The sequence below is a fragment of the Abramis brama genome, assembly GCF_963993115.1.
Source record: "Abramis brama genome assembly, chromosome: 18".
Taxonomy (NCBI): domain Eukaryota; kingdom Metazoa; phylum Chordata; class Actinopteri; order Cypriniformes; family Leuciscidae; genus Abramis; species Abramis brama.
Window position 1 is genome coordinate 28,408,801 of NC_139980.1, and position 23,850 is coordinate 28,432,650.

The following is a 23,850-nucleotide window of genomic DNA, read 5'->3' on the forward strand; positions in this document are numbered from 1 at the left end:
CATACCCCGGAAGTCCATTGCCTGCTTGATTCTGGTAATAGGCCACATAACGCATGGGATCAACATTGTGATTGTTGAAATATACCATTTTAAATTTTTTACTGGCCTAAAGTGTAGTTTAATACACACTTTCCCGTAAGAAAATGGGACGTGGTGATTTTGATCGTCCTTCACTTCTATAGCAATATCTGCGATGACCGATTTGTTGATAGACGCGTAGTGTGGTTTGTCGTATTGGACACTGACTGTGTTATTGTTATCACCAGTTATTTGTACACACTCCAGGAGTGGTACGAAGGCATCACCTACTGACTGGTATCGGATAATATCTGTGTATAAAGAGTATAGAAACCTCCGTGTATGTCTGCCTGATGCAAAGCATATGTTACAACATCCTTTTCAAAATTAGTTTTTCCAAGGTTTGCTTTTTGTCGCATAGAATCTCCTATCGGGACGCCTGGTTTCAACCCTAAAATAATAGCTAGTTTTCCATGGAAGGTTACTGAAATGTTAGGTTTTGCTTTCAGAAATACTTTGTATTTTACAACATCGTAACCGAATGACCCATGAGGGGCTAGTAAATCATTTATCACACTAACTAATGATGGGACCTTGTCGTAATAACCTGTTTTTATCGGTATGCGTAGTCTCGATAAGTCAGTCTTCTTCACATCTACATCACGACGTATGCTGTTAGTGTTTTTTCCGTCGTCGACAGTGGTGGGTTCGATGTTTATCTCAAAAATGGCATCTTTGGTGTTAAAGGTGCACCAACTTCTAGGATATTCAATTTGAACAAGGGCCACCTCCCATTCTCCTTTTATATTTATAGGGGTAGCCAACCTTGTTCTATAATTAGAGATTGTATTATCAGGGTATACAGACAATGAAGCATTGCATGGTAGTGTGACATATAAACCACCCTCTGCCATGTCTGTTTTTTTATACAACTGCAGGCAGTCTGTGCTTGTCCTTTGTTTTTATGGCACCTGTACGTCGACTAATTCTTTCTGATCGATCCATGATGCAAATTTTGCAGGCCATCCGAGCCGCTGTACCAGTACTAATGTTTTGCGACCCTTCGTCTTCTTATCTAAAATCTTTTCAACTTTAAATGTCTTGTTTTTACTGACAAATATTTTTTGCAACTCTTCAGCTTAAAAAACACCATTGATAACATCCCCATCATAATCACTCAATCTGTAAACAGGGGGGTCTCGTGGAATACACGCTGATACAGTAAAATACTCTTGTGTGTAGTTTTCCTCATACCCTTTTGCAAATGGGCCTCTGACTTTAGAAATTCGAACCACGTCACCAATCTTGTATTTAAATACGGGGTTAACATCGCGTGGTTTGGTATTTCCATATAGGTTATGTAGCACCACAGATTCGTTTTCTTTTCCCACATCAATCGGTCTCATCTTGATGCTTCTGTGATAGCTAACATTGTATGCAGCGTAAGATACCATGGCAACGAACTCTGATTGAAGCCAAGCTACTTTCATAGTACCTAAAACCCAGGGTTGGCGGAAACTAAACTGAAACATAGCTTGTTAGCCACCTAAACCGGCTTTATGGTATAGGCCCCGGGAAACAGCTACAACAACTGACAAACAACAACTGAAGCACAGAGGTTTAAATACAAAGGTAAACAAGATAACAAGGGGGCGTGGTATATAAGAAACACCTGGAAAGACTAATCAACATAACAGGGAACTGCTAAACATAGGATGAGACAGGGGAACACAGACATGAATCGTGACACCAGTCATCTAGCAAATGCATACAATTCTTCAAATGGTACACATTTTCAATTAACGGAAAGCTAATGTAACTTAGAGCCACTTGCCTTTTCACTGTAAATTTCGAAGAAGCTTGCATACACCTGAAGATCCAGCTTTGTTTTTTTCATCATGAGAAAAACATCTTGAACTGTGTGCCCGACACAAATATAAATGAGTTGTTTGAATGAAATTACAAGATTAAATAAATTACAGGACCAAATAAACAATCAATTACCAGCTAATGCATACATTCCTTGGGAGCAATCCTGGTTCTTAGCAGAAAAATCTCCAACCATGGTCTAAAACAAAAAGCAATTGATGAGCTTTGCATCCAATTATTTGAAATGAATTTTTATATATATATATAATGAGCAGTACATGTATTGTGATATTTTGTGTAGCAACTATCCAAAAAGGATTTTTAAAAATCTCAATTGTATTAAATAAACACTTCTTACATGAGTTTTTCCACTCCCTGTTTGGCCAAAGGCAAAACATGTGGCCATCTCTCCTTTAAATAATGATTCGACTAGAGGTCTTCCAGTAACACTTTGGAGAGAGCAGATAGAAGTTATTTTCCTCATGATCAATTATATTGAGAAATATTCTTGTTTAATGAGCAATAAATGATTCTGTACCTGTAAACCATTTTATTATTTGCACTTTCATCAAATGCATGGTCAAATCTAAAAGTTTTCCTGTCAGGTCCAATTTTACCTTAGGTTCATGAACCACGACAATATCATTGTTAGCTATAGTGATCACATCTAACTCTACAACACAAAAGAGAAATGCATTACAAAATACATTAGTCAATCAAAAATTAAAAAAAGGTATATCTTATTTAAAAAAAAATTAAAGTACACCAATTGTCCTATCTGAGGCCTTACCTTTTTTATTTAGGGGTCGTTTTCTAACAGACTATTATTCTGTGCTCTTCAATCTGTCAAAACATGAATTACGTTTTACTTCTCAAAGTGGAAAAGACAAACAAACGAACAAAAGGGATGAGACTGAATTATAAAATATTGCGTTATCTTTTTTCTTTTTAATATAATTTTGCAAAATCAACATTTAACTGTGATCTTGTACAAACTTTAGGGATTTTTTTGACTTTCAACAGAGCCCGTCTACGGAGAGCCTGCCCACTCCCTATTAAAGGTTGTATCAGCGATTTCAGGCCCAAAAAAGGCCCAAACATAAATGATCACATTCATCTAATCTTTCCTAACGATCCGCTAGCTGCCCGCCCCATAAGCAGGCCGTCAAAAAAACGTGTCGCCATTTACTACACAGAGCCATAGTTAACTGACAAGCTGAGCCCGTATCGCATTAATTATCGCAGGCGATACGTCCGCGATAATTAATGCGATATGGTTCAGCTTGTCAGTTAACTACGGCTCTGTGTAGTAAATGGCGCTCTATCTGAAAGCAGGTAATGACGATTTACTACTAATCAAGGAACCGGCTTTACTGATGAGATGCGCCTAACAATGTCATGCGATATATCGCCCAGCCCTAATTCGGGGCCCCCTGAAAAATATTGATGTTGGCCCCCACCACCCTCCACGGCTCCACCAATATCATATACTGTAAATAGATGAGCATGGAGGCCAACATATAACTTAACAGAAGATGGTGATGTTGTTGTAATATGTACTTGGTTACCTAATGTAACCTCGGTTCCCTTTCGTAAGGGAACTCCCGCTGCATCTACTAGACGGTGCGCGTTCACAGAGATGAATGCTGGCGTATGACGTAGCGTAGGAAGCGTTGTGACGTAGAACGAACGTTGAGTTTTGTTTTGCTCTGCTCTCTGGCTCCGCTGTCACGTTCGTTCTACATCACGACGCATTCATCTCTGTGAACGCGCACCGACCGCCACCGGAAGCCAGTTATTTTAGTTTATAAAGTTTTAAATATGTATATTTTTACGACAAAACCGCACGGATTACCCTCAGAAGGCCTTTGTTTATCCCCCTGGAGACGGATGGATTATTTTTGAGAAGGATGCATGTACATTTTCCGACTTGAATCAGCTGGACCCCATTGCTTCACATTATAACCATATATATAATATATAAAGACATTTTCTAAAATAACTGAAAATTTGTTCGTCTGAAAAAAGATTGACATATGCATCTCGAACGGCTTTAGGGTGAGTAAATCATGGCTTAAATATCATTTTTGGGCGAACTATCCCTTTAAGGTAATTTTTGATCACTTGAATGCATCCTTACTAAAAAAAAAAATCTGACTAACCAACACATTTTTGAACGACAGTGTACATTCAGTAGGTCATTATTGCAATATAATTACTGTCAGAGTGATCAACAAGGTATCTCTTCATTTACCAGTCGAAGACGGAGCAACTTTCTGCTCTTATCGTGCACTGTCAAGGTCTTCATCATATTTGTTGTGGTACCGAGTAGGGTATAAACGGAGGTCGGAGCCAGCTGCAAGTGGGTGGGTTAGCAGCAAGTGGGTGGAGCTTTAGCCGCAAGTGGGCTGTACAAACTTCCAGAGGATTTTTATTGGTTTATTTAGTATCACCTGTGTTGTAGTAGCTATTGGTTTATGCTCCACAGTTGGTGGCGGTAATGTGTAAGTTTTGTTGCGATCCATCAGAAAACAAAGAAGAAAACTTTCACATGCCAGCGTGCTGTTGAGATGGGTAAGCTTGTTTTACAGTTTTTAGTTTTGTAAAAAAGCATTATAAGTTCTGAAAAAAACCATTTCATAATGGCGTTTGTACACTGTTTTTAGTCTTGATATATTAAAAAAGAATAAGGGTAAAGTGTATAAATAAATTGCTGTAGTTTTTTTTTAGTAGCACACAAATTACAAAATCTGTACGTGCATGACAAGATCTTTAATGCATTCCATTTCTACAATTTTCTCTCCAGATTATGGATGCTGAAGACCATAATAAGGTATGTGGCAGTGTAATTTTTGTACGTTTTAGGACTGCATTGATTTTCAAATTGTAAATGTCTTAAACGTTTTGTAAATGGATTTGATATTAGAATACAACTCCTAACTTAATTGTACAATGCATGCAATTCTTTTAAAACTTGTTTTCATTGTAGTTATGCTTTTTTTCTGTGTAATCCACAATGTAATGTAATGTAATTCAAACATTTGTTTTAATATCATAATAATTATTTTATAAAATGTATTACTCATAACAATCAGTGAAATAAATGTGAAACGCATGTTATTGTGTTTTAGGTTCACTTATCAGTGAAATATGTGCAGGACACTCTTGAGGCATACCAGTGCCTCAAGTGCGCACAATTTCACTGTCCGCTTTGTCCTAAGGACAATATCAAATTTGATGAGGAATTTCAGGCAACAGGCCACCTTCAGTCCCATTTATCTTGGGTGGTAGTACATGGGAGTAAGTTGACCAAAATATTATTGTTATATTCACTATGAATAGGAGATCGTATCCAATCATTTTTGACAAAAGTTGAAATTTAACTTTTTTTTAATAATACTTATTTCAGGTTTCAAAATCTATAAATGCCACCTCTTGTGTCGCAAAACAGCACACTACCACTGTTGTTACTGTGACAAAACAGTAATACGTCGGACTGACTTCACAAAACACCTGCTTATTCATACAGCAAATAAGAGTGCAGGTGGACAAGCCACCAGGACTGTGGCTAATAACCAGGGGGAAAAGTCATTCACTCTGGTTCATGGACCAACTGACCAGCCATCAGCAATGGCCATATAATATTGCTTTATAATATTGTACAAAATTTCAGAACAGCTTTAATGAAAATTATACCGTTATGTCTCATAATTTTACACTGAGAAGTTTAACGGCTGAGACATAGAATTATATACAGTATGTTAATTATATAAATAATCAACCAATTGAGATTTAACAATAATAATGAAAGGCCTATAGAAGATAGAATTGTAGTTAATATGAAAAATTTTGTTTTTATGCGTTTTCATTTTTAGGTTTCACGTGTACTGGATGAGGCCATGGATCCTAAGGAACATATTGTATGCGTTTATGGTGAAACACTTACCCGTGAGGACTTCTTGACATTAGGACTACAGAATTATGTAGAGGCTATGGTAAGACAATGGAGTAACATGCACTCATGTCATGTGTTAGATGTGTAATTTGCATTATCATGGATTCATTTTTTGTGCCTCTTATGCAGATTCTGAATTCCTGTCTAAGGGTTATTGCACAAATTGGGTCCATAAGGGTATTGTAGTATTTACTACCAATGCACTACATATCAACAGTATAATATGTAAATTACAAAACAAACAAAAACATTGTGTAAATACTGTAAAATCAACTTTGTGTTACAGAACATTGACATCTGAGTGACCAACAGTTACATTTCAGTGACCTGGGGCCTCATGTACAAAGACTTGCGTTGAATTCATACTAAAACATTGCGTACGGACAAAGCTGTAAATGTGCGTATGCACAAAAAAACCCAGATGTATGAATCTCTGCGTACGAAGGATCCCACGCATATTCTGTTTGTACATCCCAGTTAACGTAAAATTGAGCGCACATGCACGAGCACAACGCCCCACCCAGTCTCCTCCCTTAATTAAATTAATTTAAATATGGTAATGACTCCACTTTGGCAAAAGAAAGCAGTAAGAAAATGGCGGCAACCACCAGGACTGTGGCTAATAACCAGGGGGAAAAGTCATTCACTCTGGTTCATGGACCAACTGACCAGCCATCAGCAATGGCCAGTGAGCGGAGGGACCAGCAGCCCACCATGGTCTGTGGACCAACTGACCAGCCATCAGCAATGGCCAGTGAGCGGAGGGACCAGCAGCCCATAATAGTTTCTGGACCAACTGACCAGCCATCAGCAATGGCCAGTGAGCGGAGGGACCAGCAGCCCACCATGGTCTGTGGACCAACTGACCAGCCATCAGCAATGGCCAGTGAGCGGAGGGACCAGCAGCCCATAATAGTTTCTGGACCAACTGACCAGCCATCTACCACAAACCAGAAACACTGGGGTCTACCATCGGTGGAGCAGGAGCTAAGACATCATAAATCAAGTAAAAAAAAAGTTTCCTGTCCTACATGTAATGTGACATTACACTTGAAAAATTTACAACGACACGTACAAAGAAAGCATAGAACTGAAAAAATCGACATGTGTGCAGATCGCCACCTTGCCAGCCAGTGTATTGATGCAAGAAATGGTATTTTTGCAGTTGCCAAAAATTTCTGTGGGCCTCCTGTTCATGTTAAACAAAAGCTGAGAGGTCCAAGTGAATGCGAGATGGATGACTGCTCTTTGTTTTATGATGTAGCAGGTAGGAGTGGGCATCAAGCATTTAGATGTTCTCACCTAAGGTCACTTGACTTTTGTTCAACTCCCTCAAACACCTGTCATCTTGAGGAGGACACACTGAGTGAGCTTGTAAAGCAAAGATGGTTTACAGAAAACAAGAAAGAGATGTGTCTTGCTCGACTAAAGGAGGCAACAGACCAAAGTGCTCCACTTGCTGTGGGTGTTAAAATTGGGCCACCCAAAAAGCATTATGTGTCTGTCTTGGAGAACAAACCATCATACTACAGTCGATTGGAAAGGGTGATGGTTATGTATGATGCCCAGAGAAACAGCTGGCATTGTCCCTGTGTTAATGCACGGATGTCTTGTCCACATAAGTATGTCGCAAAGTGGTTCCTTTTTCAAACTAATAGACAGCTTTTTAAATATGTCAAATCAACTGGAACAGAAGAAGATAACTTGGATGGTCATCAAGAAGGTGACAAGGAAAAGATGGAACAGCCGCTTGGACTTGGGAAAGAACTTTTGCGGAGAATTTTAAAGTATATCATGGATAAAAAACAGTATCCAACAAATTTTCCTGAAAATCTTTGCAGAGGAGTGTTTGATCCTCCCCCACCAAAGCATATTGTGCCATCAGAAAAGTTCTGCACTGAATGTGGTCATAACTTGCCTCTAAGTGACCCCATCCTTATCACAGCAAAAGCTAAGATTGTGACACTGACATGTGTCTATGAAGGTAAGTGTTATAAAAAAAAAATATTACAGCATGCTGTTATATTCACATCTATGTGTCTAATCAATTTATTCCTTTCAGGAATAAGCACATACTTAAGGAAATGTCTAAGATGTGGAATGGAGTACCGTTACCAAGACTGGGAACATGGAATCCACAACTTTAACAATCATATTCTCATGAGTTTCCACTTGTGTTTGTATTTAAGGGCATCACTCCAGGTATGGTCCCTGTACATTTTAAATGTGCCTTTATTCCTAAAAATTTAAGCTCTCTTTCTCTCTTTGTATATATTGTTTATTATACCTTCCCACAGTCCTAATTACTGCTTATTGTTACTAAGTAACAATACCTGCCACAAAGTATAACACTTTTATATTTGTCTGTAGACTCATAATGCAGCAGGCAGAGTTTTCAAAGCAATGGAACTTGCATCTGGTTTAAAGCTTCCTTCACATAACCATCTGTTTCATGGTTACCTACATTTTGAAGCATTGGTGCAACATGACTACAAATATACATGCATCAATTGTGGCTCTCATCCTCCTGTGGTTATTATGGATCTTCATAAAAAGGGAGTTTTCAGTATGCCAGGTATGACAACATACACATTAAAGCTATTCTGACCATGTTTGTTTTAGGCTTTGTTTGTATTTTGAGGAACAAAGAATGTTGGTTTTCCTTTTGCAGTGAGTGAGGTACCTGATCCAACCGAGTATACTGGGGAAGTTAATGTGAGAGACTTCTGGGAGTCTCTGTCCTTGAATATTATTTCCCTTGGGTTTGTGAAGGGTAAGACATGTTTTTTTCTTTGTCACTGAAGTAAATTGTACCTGCCTCTATTGAATGATTGATTAACAAACTGAAACAACATATATTTAAATGTTTTCTCATGTAGTTGGAGAGGAGAATCCATTTGTTGTCAAGCCGACCTTTGGTTTTTGGGCACCGTGGATTGGACCAGAAACTCGAAAATCTGATGTGGTTTTAAACACAGAGTGGGAAAAAGTACACCGCCCAGCAAAAACAAAAGAGCAGGCAGAGCTAGACATCACTGAAGACAGACTTCTCGAGGAAGTCATGAAAATGAAGGTCAGGATTATTTGTAATATTTGTTGTCTGTGTGAATATGTATCATAGTTTTACTTATTTGTAAAAATTTGTTTCAACTTTACAGGTTGATGATGTCAAGAAACTGTGCAAAGCTTGTGGGGTGGATCCCTGTGGTTCAAAAACAGACCTTATCCTCAGGCTTCATAATGAAATTAAGAGTAGGAGTACTTATGATAAGATTTTTGAGAAAATCTGGGGTGCATCAGGTAAGGAACCATACTCTGATTATGGTTTTGTTTTTCAAATGAATTTAAAGAATTTATAATTTTTTAAAAATTGATGGTTTTAGGAGGCTGGTCTGCAGTTATGTGCCCATGTGGAGTGGTATACAGCCTGAAATTCAACATGAGAGCGGAAAGTCCAAGAGACTATGTTGATATTTTACTGTCCTGGCAACATTTACCAAATGTTACCATTTATGATTTTGCCAGAGGTCTGGCAACACATGGGAATCTGAGGGACCCGTTGGTGTTGCCATTTGCTCCACATGAGGGAAGACTACTTAGCCCTACAGAAGAAAACATTTCTTTAGCCAAAGAGGGCAAGGTCAAGGTTAATCTTCCCTGGTTAACAGAGCCGCGAAATCCCCCTGATATCAATGGGCATCCTACAACAGGGAGTTCAGAGCATTATGTGCTATATGATAAACTGCATGAAACGAATGCGAAAGATCCCAAGGATTTTTTAAGAAGAACTGCTCTGGTGCCAGAACTGGCTGGGAAGGTTAATACCCAAGTAGTAGAACAATTCTTTGCTCAAATGGAGAAAAACAACTACTTTCTCAACATGATGGCACCCAGCTCTCAGATCTTTCTAATTCGTAATATAGTCCACCATCACAACACCCAGCTTAACAGATCAAGGCTGGAGAAAATACAGAAGTCAATGGGAACCAGACAAACCTTCATGAACAAGAATGGGCAACTTATTATAGGTAACATGTCTGTGTTTGTAACATACTTTTTTGCATGAGCATGTGTACTATGATTTTTTTATTATTTTTTTCCTTTTAGGTCTATCTCAAGATATCTCAAACGCTGACAATATTAAGGTTCTGCAAAAAGATGAGGCTATTACTAAACTGCAGAATGTGAGTGCTAGCTCCAGGTGCTGGCAACATCCATTGAGCACAGAACTACAGGAAAAGGTATCAAGTCAAGCCAGCTTTATAATATTGTACAAAATTTCAGAACAGCTTTAATGAAAATTATACCGTTATGTCTCATAATTTTACACTGAGAAGTTTAACGGCTGAGACATAGAATTATATACAGTATGTTAATTATATAAATAATCAACCAATTGAGATTTAACAATAATAATGAAAGGCCTATAGAAGATAGAATTGTAGTTAATATGAAAAATGTTGTTTTTATGCGTTTTCATTTTTAGGTTTCACGTGTACTGGATGAGGCCATGGATCCTAAGGAACATATTGTATGCGTTTATGGTGAAACACTTACCCGTGAGGACTTCTTGACATTAGGACTACAGAATTATGTAGAGGCTATGGTAAGACAATGGAGTAACATGCACTCATGTCATGTGTTAGATGTGTAATTTGCATTATCATGGATTCATTTTTTATGCCTCTTATGCAGATTCTGAATTCCTGTCTAAGGGTTATTGCACAAATTGGGTCCATAAGGGTATTGTAGTATTTACTACCAATGCACTACATATCAACAGTATAATATGTAAATTACAAAACAAACAAAAACATTGTGTAAATACTGTAAAATCAACTTTGTGTTACAGAACATTGACATCTGGGTGACCAACAGTTACATTTCAGTGACCTGGGGCCTCATGTACAAAGACTTGCGTTGAATTCATACTAAAACATTGCGTACGGACAAAGCTGTAAATGTGCGTATGCACAAAAAAACCCAGATGTATGAATCTCTGCGTACGAAGGATCCCACGCATATTCTGTTTGTACATCCCAGTTAACGTAAAATTGAGCGCACATGCACGAGCACAACGCCCCACCCAGTCTCCTCCCTTAATTAAATTAATTTAAATATGGTAATGACTCCACTTTGGCAAAAGAAAGCAGTAAGAAAATGGCGGCAAGAAACGAAACTTTACAGAAAGTGAATTGGAGGTGCTACTATCGGAGGTAGAAATGAAAATATATATATATATATATATTTGGAACTTTGTCCTCCGGAATTAATAACAAAAGGAAAAAATATGAGTGGGAGAGTTTGGCTGATGCCGTCAATGCGGTGGGATCTGAAAGTCGCACTGTAGAGTAGACTGAGTACAGTTGAGACACTTTTTGCGTTTTGATTTTTCACACAAAAACATTTGATTAGCTTGTAGACTAAGATATTATCAATCAATAATACCCACAAGTAGTTTATATTTTCCACAATTAGCTAATAAAAATAAGGTGCTTTTTGTCTCAACCTTGTCTCAACTGTACCAATATGTGGTACAGGGCTCCAAACAAAAAAATCAATTAAGGAGCCAATGGCTCCTATAGGGGAAAAAAACAGGCGCCAAATAATTTTTTTAAGAGCCACATAACAACGCACTTACTTTTAGTCACCCTGTTGTGTGCATGTCTCTCCTCTTCTTACAGTTTCAGCATTTTCATCTTGTGAATGTTCTGGGAACTGGAGCTTATTTGGTAACTGAATGTCACTTCCGACTTATGAACTATTTCATAAGTTCATATTTTGGCGCTTTCACTCAGTGAAACGTTCACGCAAAGCATCTCATTTCATGACGTTAACAAAATAAATGAAGCGATAGGCTAGGGGTGGGCGATATGGCAAAAATATCATATCACGATTTTTTTCAGGAAAATCACAATTCACGATTTTATCACGATTCTTTTTTATGTTGGTTTTACTATTTTGTGACTGAGCATTACAGCCAAACTAATGTCCATATTTTAAAAACAAAGCCTTAGGTAACAAAATATAAAATAAAAAAGAATGGCAGAAAGGGGCGAAGATAAAAAAAAATGTAGTCATTATTTTCTTTGTTATTAAATATTAAGATCAAAGATAAACATTACACATACACAACTTAATATACAAATGAAATAAAGAGTGTTTTGTTTTCAGCTACAGTAGGTGTATTTAACAGGAGCATTGAAGAAAGTAATTAAATTAACAAATATGAAAATAAAACAAAACATAGACTTCACTGTATAAATTATAAATTGATACTTATTAAAGCTACTATTAAAGTTATCAGTCAAGAGCAGTGAGTAATTTTCTCTTTGCATTTTGTTGTTTCATTAACATTAAAGGGATAGTTGTCCTAAAAATTCAAATTGTCATAATTTACTCTCTCAAGTTGTTTTAAACTTGAATAATTTTTTTTTCTTCTGTTGAAAATAAAAATTATTTGGACGAATGTGGGTAACCAAACAGTTGATGTACCCCAGTGACTTCCATAGTATATTTTTCTCCTTTGGAAGTCAATGGGGACCAGCTACTGTTTGGTTACCCACATTCTTCAAATTATTAATATTAGAAAATATTAGAAGGAAATTAATACAGTTTTGGAACAACATTAGAGTGCGTAAATAATGAGATAATTTTTATTTTTGGGTGAACTATCCCTTTAAGGACAAGCGGCAGCGTGTTTACAATTGCTACTGTCTCTTTAAGAGCTGAGCGCGACACGTCTAATGTACACGCATTTGACAAGCAGATTTGCTCTCAATTTTCTCAAGTTTGCTTTCACTTTAGACATAACCGACTTTGTTTATGTAAACCTTGTGTGTATTTAACAGTATAAGCACAATAAGACTCGAAAGATAACTTAGTCCAGTATCCAGGTGCTGGTAGACAGGCTTTTAGTGCATGTGAGCTTCACATGTACGCACTGAGAAACGCACACGTTAGAACAGCACATCAGCACGCGAATTAAACGTTTAACCGACAAGGCATTAAAGCACATGCAAATTATTAACTTTTGTGAACTGCAGTGTCCCGTTCCGCTGCGTTAACATTTTACGTGAATATACGTCGCGTTGTTCAGTATGTATGGACAGAGGCGCCAGAACAGCAACTAGAATGTACGATTCTACGATATTTCTTCAAAAGCAGATCGTGGAGACATTTTAATCGTCCATGATCAAAAATCGTCATATCGCACACCCCTACGATAGGCTACTGGTTATAAAACATGCACGTAGGATGCAAATTTTACAATCAAAGGGAGTAAATTTGTATTGTCGCCAATGGCGACCTTGGCAGAAATTTCACTCGCAAATAAATATTTTTGGTCGCAAATGCGACCATTTTAGTCGCAGTTTGGAGCCCTGTGGTACAGTTGAGACAGTGCATGGTACAGTTGAGACACCCATTTCTAATGATGTGAAGGTAACTACCATTCATTGTAAATATAAAAAATAAAGACAAATAAAGAAAATAACAATTGGGCAACATTTTTGTTCATTCATCCATTTATATTCATTCATTTTATTTAAATTAGCACTGGTTAAAATGTATAAAGCAGGAACAAGATATGTAACAATATTTATTAATAATACACAGTTTAAATATCACAAATTCTAATTTTATTTTCATTTGCGTCCTATGCTGGCTACATAAAAGTGATTGCTGGCTGAACAACTAAACAGTGTGTTTCCTAATAGAGCTCTATCGGGGGTACAGTTGGTACATGTCTCAACTATCCCCCGCTGGCCACCTCGCACATTTCTCTAGATTTTGCAATTACCTTGCATGACACAATACCTTGAAATATGCCAGTTTTTAGGGCACAGAATAACGTTTGTGGTGATACCAGTTACGTTTAACAGTCACTTAAGGATAATAAGCTATTCATTGTGTAGAGTGCATGGTGAAGTGAACGTCATATCTTAGAAAAAAAATCTTTTCCCGATAACTTCGGATCGGAGATGCGTCCGCTGTTCAAATTTCCCACAAACAAAGAGGACACTGATACGCACGTGCACAGCAAAAATCACAACCTGTGCTTGCTGCGAACGCAAGTTATTTAAGGTGTCTCAACTATCTACACATGTCTCAACTGTACACAGTCTACCCTAAATTACCTTAAAAAGAAATGGTCTGATATAAAGGTGGACATTAAACCAAAGCTGGCATTGCCATTGACTAAGGATTGTATCAATTTGCATATGCTTTTATGTGTTCTTACTTAATTGCATAATTGATAGAATATTCCCATAAGGCTCGTGTGACAATATATGTCAATTATTTTATAAATTGCAAATTAATAGCAATGCTTCCCACAGGTGGTGGTGCGATAGACTTGTAGAACAATTCGTTGTGTAATGTTTGCAACTTCACTTCATTGCCTGTAAGAGTCGCCAACGGACAAAACAATGAGAAATGTACGTACGCCAGACATGAAATTGGCGTGGAGGAGCGCACATTCTCGCGTTAATTTCACTGTTAGTACATACGACTGTGAACGTGAAAGCTGGCGTACGCAAAGTTTTTGTGCGTACGCAAGATTGATACATGAGGCCCCTGGTTACCACCGCTCTCTGCAAACCCATTGGACCATTTTTCTGTATGTTTTTTTTTTCTGTGTATATACTTTTTTGTGTCTTTAAAGATTTATAACACTTTGTGTGTGGATAAATTATTCTTTAAAGGTGGACATTTGCAACAAAGATGTCATTTTACTTCCATCTTGGAAACCAGGCCTTTTAACTTGGGAACAAGGCCATTGGATGATTGCTGTAAGTTAATATTTCAAATGAGATCATACTTATGCTTTTAGTGCAAAGGGTTCATGAACTGTATCTGTTTTAGTCCCGGTATGCCATTTCTTGGGATTTCTCAAAAGTGGAGGTGCAGGCTAATTATAATTTAAAGTCATATTTTTATGTGAACAAAAGTTTTAAAAAAAAATGTAAACAATTTTTTCAATCCATTTAAAGTTGTCTTATTGAAAAGTTTGTTGCACAATAATAGGTAAAAGTGTTCTCGGACATTTTTCAGATGATGAAGCCAAAGCAAAGACAACTGTTCTTTCTTGACTCGCTCTGTGGCTCTGGTTTAAGTGATGCCAGATACATTCAATTATACAGGTCCTTCAAATGTTCACAACAGCAGTGTGGTAGTTCTGTTTTAAACCATACTGCTTGTTTGTTTTTGTTCCACTTATAACTTAAGGAATTAATTATTGTTACTATGTTTTACTAAGGTGAACATGAAACTGAATTCCAACTTATTGTACTTTTTTGATGCGAGTTAAACTTGTGTGTGTGTGTGTATATATATATCTATAACATCTATGTGAATATAATATCTATTCTGCTAATATCCATTCTGTACATGTGCACTGATCAGTCTCGCACAGCAAGAAAAGTACAACTGGGTCAATTTGGATTTCATGTTCACGTCAAATTGTATGGTAGTTCAGTTTTAGACCATACTTTTTTTTCTTTTTTTTTTTAATCTTATTTAACTTACTGTTTGTTCATTCGTTCATTCATGTTGTTCCAACCCAACTGTTCAAAATTAATTTCCATGCTTGCAAGTAAGCGTTGTTGCAAAATTCCTCTTAGTTCCATTAATCCAGCCAGGTAGCTGCACACACTGCCTTGCTAGCACTGGTATTTCCTTAAAGAACAATATTTTTGCTCATCTTTATTCATTGTTCATATACCTCTTTTTTTTTTTTTTATTGATAGAGAGCTTGTCCAAAAAATTGCACCAGGACTATGGTCGGAGACTGTCCTAAATGACATTACGGTGGGATTTTTATTTTTATTTTTTTATGTTCCACATGACTATGATCACAGCTTCTGCTGTAATGTATAAAGTTCTTAATTTACAAGTTGTTGTGTGTTTATCATATCAATTAATTTATGGTGTGTTTGATTTCATTACTAGGACAATGCAAGACAAAGGCTGTCAAATAACTGTGGAGTGTTTGTCTTGATGGCAAGTACAGAATATGTAAATGGGGAACATCGAGGTGTAATCAATTGCTGTTACCCATTTAACTTTTTTTGTGTTTCTTTGCATATTATAGTATGCACTGTATGTTGTTCTGGGACAGAAGTTTGACTTCACTGAAGTAAGTATTTATTTTTTGTAGCTATATGCATTTTAATATAATTGAACATTATACTAATTCATTACTTTATGTACACAGCTAAACATGAAGAACATAAGAAAATGGTGGTGTGCCATCTTGCTTGAAAATTTCTCTTTGGAGTAAGTGTGAAAAAATTAGCTGTACTTTTAACATGTGGTGTTTTTAAGAAACCCTTAAAGAAGTGAAGAAATCTTGTTCACTCTGTAAACTGTTTTGGGAAGTCGGAACGGAATGATTTAGTGACTCGCTCATAACACTATTTCAGTAAAAATATATTCTGCAGACCCTTTGAGTGAAAAGGAGTAGCAAAGTGTTTCAGTGATGATAAAAATCAGCAGGTGTAAACACTACTTGCTCTATCAAACTCCTTTAATATCTGTTCTTAATACTATTAGGGGTTGGCAAGATTTTGAAATGTTGTTGTATTCATTGGTAAATAAGGTTTTTTTAAAAATATTTAAAATTGGACCATTAATTAGATTTTTTTTTTTTTTTGTATTTACAAAAGTCTTTACTGTAATTTGTGATCAATGTAATGCATCCTTGCATTTAATTAATTTTGATATTGTACTTGTTCTATTGCTTACTTTATTTGTTTTTGTTGCATGACAATCAAATTGTGGAAGACATGGGAGAAAGAGAAAACGAGCTGTTGTAGCTGGTATTGTCAGCTTTTTATATTTTGCTGATATATTTTTGTCAAATTAAAAATTAATGGATAATTTTATCACTTTTTTTTATTCTAATCCTCTTTCAGAAGAAGAAGAATGCTCTGCACTCCCTGAAATCAATGGGAAGAAAAAAACTGAACTTGCATATGAAAGTAAGAACTTTGATATGAAACAAAATACATATACTATGCTGGGTTTCAAATTATGTTACTATAATATTGGTCAGCTAATTTTAAATTACTTCATTTTAGCAGACCAAACCCCAGTTGTGCCGTCTGTTTTTAGCAAGGTATGCATAATCAATTTTAATGATGATTTAAAATGTATCATAGAACAATTTTAATCCACTTATATTTTTCTTTAAGGATGAGCTGTTAAAAGATGATGACCCTCCATCATGCTTCATCTTCAAGGTAGTTGAATAATGTTATATAATGTGCTTTTTAACATTTTTTTAACAGCCTGTGCTAACTGTTGCTATCTTTTCAGTTAGGAGTGTTGCTGAAGAACATACTTCTTGAAGTTGTTCTTCAAGAAGGAGATGCTGCCTACATGCCCCTGTCATTGACCTGCTCAAGGTTCAGGGACATAGTTGGGGATGACAGTTTCAAGAAGCAGGCACACTTCTTATGGCTAGAAAGTAAATATTGACATTAAAAAATAAAACGCATAACAAGAACATCATTGATAATGTTAAATGTTATGTTCTTTTTTTTTTTTTCACCTCAGGTGTTTCATGCTGGAAAAACAAGTCGTCTCACTTCAAACAGCTCTTCTGGAGGATGTACTCAATCCCCACTTGTTTGGAGTGTGGGTTTGAGTACAAATGCTGCACACCTGGTACGTTTTGTGTAACTTCGTGATGAATTAACTAGTTGTTAGTCTAAAGGAAAACTAAAAATATAATTTACTTATGTCATCCCTTGGAGTTTAAAAGTTCTGGACACATTCACTTGCATGGCATGGACCTACAGACAGGCCCGTCGCGACAAGGCAGGCAAACAAAGCAATTGCTTGGGGCCCCGAGCTGGCCTGGGGCCCCAAGACAACGACTGGTTAAGAATAAAATGCAACGACAAACTGTGTGAGCGCCCCTTTGATAGTCAATGCAGTAAAGTGCAATGACACTGTTATCGGGATCCCCCTCAAGGGGGCCCCCCCTCAGTAGTCGCTGACCAGCCAACCACGCGATCTCTGCTGCCGGCAAAATACAAAACCTCCTCGGCAGTTATCATGAAGCGAATTATGTTTCAGGAAGACAGAAAAGAAAGAAGTTAAAGGTAAAAAAATATAGTGATAAGTGATAAATTACACTGGATAAAATAGCTCTACTTGTCTTGTACAAATGGTGTACTTTTGCAGCAGGTATGCTAGCAAAAATATGTTTATGTTAGCTACCTGCCTGACGGCAAATGCTGCTTGTAACGAACAGTTAGTGCAACTTTCTAGCGCAATTTTTTTCTTAGCGTATTGGGGGGGCCTCCATGTCCATTTTGCTTGGGGCCCCCAAATTCCTTCAAACGGGCCTGCCTACAGAGCTGAGAATAACTATAAACCCTAGTACTTATTGTGTATCCACCAGGTTATGCTGGGAAGGGAAAGCGAGGCGAGCTCCAGGGCATTTACTCAGAGACCTTCTACCCTGGATTTTGCAGTTTTCACTGCATGCAGATTAATTCTTCTAATGAGTTGATATAGTGCCTTACAAATAAATAAAAAAAAGACTAAAAATAATCTAATAAAATGAACACTTTTGCAATCAATTCTGAGTATCTTGTACATGATTTTATTCATTGAAAAAAAATAATGTATCCACCCTGAGATTTAAATGTAATATATGTGTAACACGTTCAGAAGAACATTAGTCTGCTATTTAAAAAAAATATGCAGTAAAGATGGATGGTAACTTTTTTTTTTTACATTAGCCACATGTTTTTCATGTATTTACACATTCACTTCACTGAGTCCAATTGCATCACAATTTAATGTTCATTTACTTGATACTGTAGAATTGTAGAATATGTAGCTAATATTCAGGAATATGCTTGAATAAGGAACACCATCACTTTAAGTATGGTAAAAGGTGTAAAGGTGTAAAGATCATTGACAGTGAGTGGTATTGGACACACACAATAATAACAAAGCTTTAAGAAATCAGACCATGATGAGGAACGTAATATTTTATCGTTTATTGTCATTACTGTCGCTACTTCCTGCTATGCTCATTCACCGCCGTCCTCTGCAATGACAGCTTGGGGATTTCCGCATAAGCTCCTCCCACTTGCGGCGTAAACTCCTCCTACTTGCACATTTGTGAAACCCCTCCTACTTGCGGCATAAGCTCCTCCCACTTGCGGCGTAAACTCCTCCCACCTGCAGGTCTCCGGGCTGCAGCGATACATACATGGTGGTACCGGTCTTTGCAGCAATTATTTTACCGCAAATACTGCATCGCGCCTGGAGAAATGTAGCCACACTTTTGATCGATATTTCCACATCTTTAGGGTATTGTTTGTTTGTGTGTGTGTGTGTGTGTGTGTGCTCGCGTCTCATATGAGTATGTGCGCGGAGAGTTTGTGTGTGTGTGCTCGCGTCTCATACGAGTATGTGCGTGGACAGTTCCGCGCGTCTCGTGTGTGTAGAGTTTGCGTGTATGTGCGTGAGCGACTTTAGGTGTGTCGTTGTGCATTTCATATGTATTTGTTTGAGCACTGACGTTGACGAGTTAACCCCTTAGGTATCGAAATCTGGTACCGAAAAACAAGTCATTTTTCGATACTCGATAGTATCGAGACAATTCGGTCGGTACCTAAAAAGTATCGAACTCGGTACCCAGCCCTACTCAAAAGAGAAATAAATAAATAGTTAAATAAAGCTCTTAACGTTAGCTAGACTGAAAAGAGCGACGAGAAGTGCACATTGTTTCAACATTAACTTCTGTTGTTTCGGATATAACTTATATTATGTATGTTAATAGGCGTAGCTAACATTGAATTGTGACAGAAATGCACCAATTGTAGTGGATATATTAACGTTAAGGTGAAACTCGTATCAAGGAAGACACATAATTGAACCCAACACATGTGCTTCAAGTCTGTGAAAATAAGACTGCTTAGAAACATCGAAACAGTGTCTAATAACTTATTTTTGATCTATAATCCAACAAACAAACAAGTAAATATAAAGTACTTACCCCTCAATATCAAGGATGCAGAACGATGAGACCGCACAAAAAACTTCCAGTCATGGTGTGGACTCGCGTGCTCTCGCGTGCTCCCGAACTTCCCGCCGCAGTGCTGGGCATGCGCAGTGGCTCGCCAGAGAGAATTGTTGATATGAAGCGCCTCAGTCTCATTGAATCAACAAGTGCTGATCTAATTCATTTAATTATTTCTTAATTTAGTTACAAACAACAAGAATAAATCATTTAACAGAAGTAAACTCGTTATATTCTTATTAATCAGACATATTTGTATTTTGCAAATCCAGCAAGTGGCTAGTTGACTTTTTTGAGTGTACTGAAACCAATTGTTTTAGATAAACAAAAATAATAAAATCCATCTTACATAAATCATTCTATTCTTTAAAAGTATATAAATTATATAATATAATATAAAATCACAGAGTGGTTCTCTCTCTCTCTCTCTCTCTCTCATTTAAAACCATAACCTTAAAAGTTTAAATTAGATCTTTTAAAATTAAAAGACTGTTTAAATTAAATCTTTAAAGTTTGAATACATTCGTATCTTCTATTTATCTTTTAGAAGACTTATGTATGATATAAATGATTTTGCTTAAATTGAACCCATTGTATTATTTTTACTAAACAATGTCTGTTCAAAAAACTTTAGATGGTTGAAAAACTGTACTTATTCGTCTTAAATCTCATTTAATCTCTTTCTTTTTTTTTTCTTTTTTTTTTGTCCATGCGGGGTTTCAATTTTTATGGTGGGGGCTTTCCATAGCTATAATGAATTTTGTACCATAAACCTAAACACAGAAAACTACATTTGTACATTTTCAAAATGAAATAAATAAATAAACAATTTAATATCATTTTGTGCACACACATGGTTCTAAAAAATGAACTCATCTCTATTTTAAATTAAATGATTATTAATAACATATGTTACTAAAATGTAAACAAAGTTTTAGCTAAATAAATATATAAATAAAAACACCTTACAGCCCCAGGGGCCTGTACCATGAAGGTAGCTGAACAAACTCGGGGTTACAGGATTAGTTTTGAGTTGACAAAACCAAACCGATGCAATCAGGCTTTATTGGTACCATGATGCAGCTCATCAACTTTCTTTGTCAACTCAGGCTTTGATCCTCAAGCTATGATTACTCCACGCGCGCGTGCACATAAAAGAGTGACGTCGACACTGAACAACCAATCGCGGGTAGAGCGAGAGCGATATATTTTTCTGCGGAGGAGCAAGAGATAATCATTCATAATTACGATGAATTTAAATATGTATTTCAAGCTCGAAACAATACGTTCTCTGCTGCCAAAGCAAGAGAAGACTGTTGGAGAAAGATTGCTGATTGTTAATGTGTAAGTTAAACAAATACGTTCTATATTTATGTAAAATTATGTATGTATATATGTATGCCTATATGTGTAATATAGCCTATAGCTTATTTTTATAATATATAAAAAATGTGCATGTATGTACTAAGAAAGATTAATATTCATTGATTTTTAGATGCAACCCCAACTCCAAATGTTCTTGGCAGCAGATAAAGACAAAATATAAAAATATAATTCAAAGGTTATTTCAAGGAGTTAATTCAAAGAGTATTTACCACAACCTTTTATTACTTTTGTGAACATTTTATCACACTTGTTTGCAGCAAACAGAAATAAAGAGTTAAATTCAGAAAACCAGAATACACTGTGGCGGAGGAGTTGGCTCTGAGTAGGCAATAAGGGACGGCCGATTATGGATGGGATTACAGGTGCTGTACAATCTGACCCTGGTGCTGGCTCCTCTAAGCAAGTAACACTGGGTACGTGTGCAATACATTACTACTTTTAAGTTTTAAATATGGCTGACTGTATGTTCTGCAGTAGAGGGAAATACAGTGTCCCTGTTGAAGCTAGCACACATTCACACACACACACTATTAGGGTGAAGCAAATGATGAAGACACTCTGTCTGTGTGTTCTCAGACAGTTGCTGATGTGAATGCACTGGGCTTTTTATTATGGCAAACATTTGAATGTGTGGCATAAAAAAAGAGACTGGCCCTTACACATCTCTTTTGTAGGATTTTTCACAACCTGACCCAGAAACTGAGGCCTCTACCTCAATGGGCTTCAGAAGAAATGTGTAAGGATTTAAAACCCTTGACATAAATTACAGTCAGTCCTGTGTTTGTAGGAAGTCAAGGAACTTTTTGTGATTTGATGAGCCTCCAGAAAACTTGTAATGATCATGTTTGTGGTGGAATTATGTTTCAGGTGGAAACAGACTCAGTCAGGGCCCTGTACAAAAGGAGTCTTGAACTAGACTGCACACTAAAGGAGCTGACTGTGAGCTGAGGAGGCTCCAAACAAAATCAAACAGCTGGATAAAACTGATCTCAGTATGTATATAGTTATATAGTATATATAGTATAACTTATTTAACCAAGTAACACTTTAGTATGAATATTTATTAATGCAACTTTCTCTTGCTCTCTTTCTCCCTCCCATCCCACAAAACCAATAAAACAGTTTGAGACATATCTGCAGTTTCAATGTGCTTTTATTAAGTGTAATATTGTATGGTGATTGCATCTACATCTGCACCAGCTGGGTGGTCAAGTGTGATCGGGTCAGTTTCATCGGGGAGAAGCTGGTTTTGTGTTGTTTCTCGCTCCTTTCTACTGGTGGCTATATTGTGCAGAATGGCACATACAGCCACTATCTGTGATGCCCGCTCTGGTGACTCTGAAGCGCCGAACACAGTTGAAATGTGCCTTTAGGATGCCAAAGGTCATCTCTATCTTCACTCTGGTTTTACTGAGGGCCACACTGAAGTGGTGCTGTGGCCCTGTCTGAGGGTCATGATAGGGGGTTATTGTGTAGGTTTTTCTATCTCAGTTTAAATGAACAGTGTTTTGTACTGTACCAAATTTAACTTGCTTTCCTCAAAGCGCTGACACAACACAGACTCATGGGAAATTTGTGAGACAAGCACTGGAGCCAGGCCATTTGGCATCCAAACTTGATCATATGTTCATGACCACAAGTCGTCTGCAGATGAAATGTTTAGTAGATCATTGTTATATCTGTTAAAGTTACTATTAATTTAAAGATTCATCTCACAGAAAATAATCATCTCACATATTCACATCATCTCTACCTGAACATTAAGGCTGTGATAGGACTTCCTATTAACATAATCTGCCTCATGTTCCCCTAGAGCAGTGGAGATTGGAGCAATAGACTGCATACATGTTGCAATGACTTGGGAATCCTATCATAAGATTATCAGAAGAATAATAAAAAAGATTCAAAATAATTCTTAACATGTATTGTATTGTATAGTACATTTGTGAAATTTGCTTTTTGAGAAAAAAAAAGTGTTCATGTGATGTCACCCTATCAATATATCTTACCGGCAATTTTATAAAAGCCCTCTTTTATGGACGTGGTCGATAAATGTCCGGGGAACATTATTAGTTAAACTTTTCATGTACTCCTGCAGAGCGAGGACCACCTTGCGAATGGTTCGACAAACATATGTTTTCTCCTAGCTTCTGTGCGTCACCCACCGTGCAAGAATGTATCACTTGCAAAAAAAAAAAAAAAAATGCAACGCAATATTTGCGGTACAGTAAGTGCATGAATTCGACGTGTTAAATTCTTTATGTGCGGCTCAAGAAGTTCGCAAAGATAAGACATTCCTTCCGTGGAAAATCTGTATCTTTCATACAAGTAACTATCAGTTAAGGCAAGGGGATTTTGTCTGGCTAAAAACTCTTTCTCTACGAAGTGCTCGTCAAACAATTTGCGCTGAGATGTCCACCGGATTTGGAAGAAAAGGTGAAGTCATTGTAACAGACACTTGGAATAAGTTACGTCACCTATATGTTTCTTTGCTCTCAGCTGATTGGTCAAACTTCGGTCTGAGATCTTGAATCCAGAACATAACCTGCCCCGGTGCAGGTTAGCCGTGCAGCGT

General features: G+C 37.0%; 1 protein-coding gene and 1 long non-coding RNA gene across 5 annotated transcripts; both read left to right on the forward strand.

The window, feature by feature from the left end:
* Positions 1-9,736: 9,736 nt before the first annotated feature.
* On the forward strand, positions 9,737-18,568 carry LOC311068684 (uncharacterized protein). The gene is made up of 15 exons (XM_084091291.1): positions 9,737-9,870; positions 9,950-10,083; positions 10,329-10,448; positions 14,548-14,634; positions 15,592-15,652; positions 15,794-15,844; positions 15,936-15,980; positions 16,059-16,120; positions 16,628-16,662; positions 16,759-16,824; positions 16,924-16,961; positions 17,038-17,085; positions 17,162-17,312; positions 17,402-17,512; positions 18,255-18,568. The coding sequence occupies exons 6-15, from the start codon at positions 15,842-15,844 to the stop codon at positions 18,368-18,370; spliced, it is 675 nt and encodes a 224-aa protein (XP_083947417.1). The 5' UTR covers positions 9,737-9,870; positions 9,950-10,083; positions 10,329-10,448; positions 14,548-14,634; positions 15,592-15,652; positions 15,794-15,841; the 3' UTR covers positions 18,371-18,568.
* A 2,305-nt stretch (positions 18,569-20,873) lies between these two features.
* Positions 20,874-23,216, forward strand: LOC311068446. 4 transcript variants are annotated; one of them, XR_014603381.1, is made up of 4 exons: positions 20,874-21,688; positions 21,950-22,011; positions 22,143-22,267; positions 22,398-23,216. It is a non-coding gene; the product is annotated as an uncharacterized lncRNA (long non-coding RNA). The 4 variants fall into 4 exon arrangements; XR_014603380.1 differs by having other exon boundaries at positions 22,143-23,216; XR_014603382.1 differs by lacking the exon at positions 21,950-22,011.
* Positions 23,217-23,850: the final 634 nt, after the last annotated feature.